This window comes from Prunus persica, chromosome G2 (assembly GCF_000346465.2).
Source record: "Prunus persica cultivar Lovell chromosome G2, Prunus_persica_NCBIv2, whole genome shotgun sequence".
In the NCBI taxonomy this organism is placed as follows: Eukaryota; Viridiplantae; Streptophyta; class Magnoliopsida; order Rosales; family Rosaceae; genus Prunus; species Prunus persica.
This window is the reverse complement of record NC_034010.1, coordinates 7,846,168-7,850,946: the sequence shown is the minus strand read 5'-3', so window position 1 is coordinate 7,850,946 and position 4,779 is coordinate 7,846,168. Positions and strand designations below refer to the sequence as shown.

Below are 4,779 nucleotides of genomic sequence, written 5' to 3'. Positions count from 1 at the left end.
AAAGGGGCGTCTATGATCAGAGACTTTTTTGCTCCAAAGCAGCACACCATCTTCTAAAAAGATTTCGCAAATCACGTTTTCAGAAGCAGGAAACAGGGAGTTGTTCAGAAAATACAAAAGAAAAATCAAAACCGCCATAGGATCAGCTCACACAGACGGTGGCATTAAAATAGAAAAACCGTCAGCCGGGAAACCAGGGAAGGGATCGCTATAGGAAGTGACCACTGGGAGTCTATCGGCCATAATTGATAAAAATCTTTCCTGCTTAACGTTTTGAGAAATCTTTTGCCGCCCATTATTAAAATATAAAACCACCTTCAAAAGGAGGGTCTCTTATAAAAACAGAAGCAGGCAAGAAAGAAAAGACACTCAACTCATCAACCAAAAAAAACAACAGCAGGAAAAACAGCCAAGAGCTCACTTGAATTCCAAGAGAAACCAACCTTAAATCAGAATTCCAAGGTTCAGACTTAGAAAACAAATTTCCTAGAACGAGATCCCTCGTTACAAATTTGGTTCAGCAAAAGCCAAGACAAACATAGTCTGAGTTTTCACAACTATGAAAACCTCAACAAATTTTACAGCATGGTTCCAGCTTGCTAAATCCTCGAGAATAGCCACTTCTGTCCCTTCAGACTGAAGAAGTCACAGTTCTGCCCGCTTAAGAGCCTCCCAAGGCCTGAAGTAGATTGAAGCTCTGCCAAAATCGAACTTTGGTATCGATTTACAGCTGAAGCCAAGCAGCTAAAGTTGTTGACAGTACAGTCCAGCGTAGACATACCCAGTCCAGCCCGGATCAGAAGTTTCTACCCAGGCAGAAATGGGATTCCAGCCATCCTTTTGCCTTTCTAGAGTTGATTTCTCCCTTCTTAATTTTGTAAAAGGCAGTTCTGCCTGAAACAGTACTTTATTTATCTATTCTGGCCAGAACAACCATTTTTGATACTGAGATAAATTGTGAAAGTCCTCACCAGTCTGAGGCAAGAAAAGAACTTACTTGGGAGATATTCCTCACCCAAATTCACAATCGTTTGTTTTAGAAGTCAGTAACTTGAGGCGCAAGTTATCCACTCTAAAAATAAGTCTGCTAGAATTTACATTGCTAGCAGTGGCACGCTCGCACACCAAAGAAAGCTGACTTGCCGACCAACAAGTGGTCTCCAAGCCAGTGGGGAACTTCGCCCTTCCACATCAGGAGTTAAACACGAAAACGGGTGAACAAATACCGACGTCTAAAAAACGAGATATATAATCTGAACGTTAAAAAATACGACGTCATCATACATTTTCCACGTCGCAAGTTCTTTTATAAACGAAGAGGAACGAAATAAATTCCGACGGTAATTCATTATAACCGCCGTCTAATATCAATTAAACGACGTTACTTGTAATACGGCTCTCATCATAATCAACGCCGTCTATATGTTCTGTAATACGGCTCTCATTTATTTGGAACCGACGTTGTTTAGAAGTTCAACCTCGTCTATATTAATAAGTGCGTCGTGAGTAATGAATACATATAAATACAACGTCGACTATATAAATGCCACCGACATTGTTTCGCATTTCAACGTCAACTATATAAATACATACGTCGTAAATAATGACACTGACAACTATTTCCACGTCATCTTTTTTAGAAAAATCGAAGTGGAAAATTTATTTCACGACGGTTGTTTGTAAATAAGAGACGTAGTAGATTTCAATAACGTCGTCTTCTCATGTATTTAAAGACGTCATATTTTTTCTTGTCGTGAAAATTATATTTAACGGCGTAGTGTTTTAGTTGTCGTCGTTGTATGTCTATCTTGCGGCCTTGTTCTTTTAATATGTGTCATATTTTTCCTTTTTAACGACGGTGATTTGTTTGAGTTGGTCGTCTATTCTCATCCTCGACTATTTTTTAGAACTTTAGCAGACTAAACACGTCTGTTTTTATTTTTTTTCGACGTTGTTTTATTTAACAACGTCTAATATTTATCGTCGTTGTTTGTTTCTGAAAATAGGACGTATAAATTTTGTAATACGACTCTCATATATTTGTAACCGACGTTGTTTCGTTGTTCAACGTCTACTCTATAAATACATACGTCGTAAATAATGACACTGACAACTATTTCCACGTCATCTTTTATAGAAAAATCGAAGTGGAAAATTTATTTTACGACGGCTGTTTTTATATAGGCGACGTAGTAGGTATCAATAACGTCGTCTTCTAATGTATTTAAAGACGTCATATTTTTTATTGTCGTGAAAATGATATTTAACGGCGTCTTATTTTAATTTTCGTCGTTGTATGTCTATCTTGCGGCCTTGTTCTGTTAATATGTGTCATATTTTTCCTTTTTAACGACGGTTTTTTTAGAGAGTTGGTCGTCTATTCTCATCCTCGACTGCTTTTTTAGATCTTTTTGCAGTACAAAGACGTCGTTTTGTATTTGTTGATGACGTTGTATATTTTAACAACGACGGTGATTTAGCGTCGTGGTTTATGAGGGAAAAGATGACGGTGGATTCCACGACCATTGAAAAACCGAATACACGACGGTGATTTACCGTCGTCTTTTTGCTTTTTTGTAGTAGTGTGGACATTGTCCCTTTCGTGTCAGATGCATATGATGCAACCTGGTTGCCCTTTGAGAGACTACCTTGCTCAGCCTCTAATGTTGTTGCTCTCTTGCGGCAGTAATTGAATGAGTGATCGTTCCAGCCACAAAAGGTGCATTTGAAATGAGCACGGTAATTCTTGGTGTTGTGATTCATCTTGTTGCACTTTGCACACCAAAGGCCCCTCTCTTCTGATTCAGACTCACTATTTGGGTTCTTTAATACAAACACGGCTGCTTCTGGTTGGGTAGAAGTTTTTCCATTAGAAATCTCTACCAGCCTTTCATGTCGAAGGACCAGTGAATATGCTTTGTTTACTATGGGTAATGGTTCCAATAAGAGTGTGTTACTACGAATAGTGGCATATGAGTCGTTTAGACCCATGAAAAATTTCATTGTTTTATGAGTCTCTGTGTATGAAGCAATCTCCTTGGTTGTTCCACAGCTACACGCCTGAATTGATTACAACGCATCTTGTTCATCCCAAAGGCTCTTAAGTTTAGTAAAATAGGAACTCACAGTCATGCTGCCTTGTACGCAATCATGGATTTCATTCTCGATATGGAAAAGCTGAATGGTATTCACATGTGAAAATAGCTCTTGGAGATCAAGCCACATTTGGCTCGCGTCTTTGCAGTGAATGACGCTACTAACAATTTCCTTTGACATCAACCCCAATAGCCATGTCTTGACTAAATTGTTGCAGCGCTTCCATTGCTGCAATTCATCAGGTTTATCCCCACTTGGTTCTTTTATTGACCCATCAACGAAGTCAATCTTGTTCTTGACTAGTAAGGCCATGCTCATGGACTGAACCCATGTGCTGTAGTTATCTTCTACCAAAGGCTGCGGGACAAGGATTATGCTGGGTTGGTCTGCATGATGAAGGTAGAGCGGGTGGTTGGGGTTTTCCCATTTTGGCTTTGAAGGCATGCCTGTGTCGATTGACTTCTTTTCGGTGTTGTCACCCATGGCTATGCTGCTAGGGTGTTGTTTGTGTTTGGTTAGGTTTATTCAGATCATTGCTTTGATACCATCAAGAGAAACCAAATGTGGAAGGATTGATTGCATTGTATATTCACAGAACAAGAGTTACAGCTTTATAATAGAATTGTACATGACATTCCTATTCTATTTCCTACAATTAGGACTAACCAAATACAAAACAAGTAAGTAAATAACTAAGAATCAATTTAATATTAAAATTAATAAATAAAAATTAAACTTCGGTAGCAGGATTGATATGGCTTATAAATCCTGAAACGTGCTGAGCATAAAAATAAAGGAACACGCAAAGAATTATTTTACATGGTAAAACCCCACCTTTGGGGAAAATCCACGAGACTTCTCAGTCTAAAACAAATCCACTATAGAACGATGATTACAAGAAGCACTCATACACTTATCCTAAACACATTCTAGATAATGTTCACTGACTTCTCCGTAACTCAACTTCTATCACGGGATGATCATTCGACACTCCTTATGTTGAACGCAATACGGGTCATGATTGCTTCAAGCTCGCTGGAGGAAAACCGCCACCACGGTCTTGGTGCCCTCAACCATATAAGTCACTGAACAATGCAAATGAATGCAAAATAATTTATTAAAGTGTTTGATAAATCACCAAGTAAACATGGAACACTTGATGATTTATCTCAAATACATGCACAACAACTTTCTCTTAAAAATTCTATATACTCAAAATAAAATATGTCAAAAGCTGTATCTATGTAAAGAGAGGCACACACCTTTTATTCAAAACATGTTCTCTCTTGTAAGAGAGAAGCACAAGAGTCCACGAATCCTATTCAATCATGACAATCAATTTTGATCCAATAGGCCAATTTAATATTAAAATTAATAAATAAAAATTAAACTTCGGTAGTAGGATTGATATGGCTTATAAATCCTGAAATGTGCTGAGCATAAAAATAAAGGAACACGCAAAGAATTATTTTACATGGTAAAACCCCACCTTTGGGAAAAATCCACGAGACTTCTCAGTCCAAAACAAATCCACTATAGAACGATGATTACAAGAAGCACTCACACACTTATCCTAAACACATTCTAGATAATGTTCACTGACTTCTGCGTAACTCAACTTCTGTCACGGGATGATCATTCGACACTCCTTATGTTGAACGCAATACTGGTCATGATTGCTTC

The 4,779-nt window shown here is 38.1% G+C and overlaps 1 protein-coding gene across 1 annotated transcript; it reads right to left on the bottom strand.

Moving 5' to 3' along the window:
* On the bottom strand, window positions 3,070–3,579 carry LOC109947272. Its single transcript, XM_020557201.1, has one exon. The coding sequence runs from the start codon at window positions 3,577–3,579 to the stop codon at window positions 3,070–3,072; it is 510 nt and encodes a 169-aa protein (XP_020412790.1).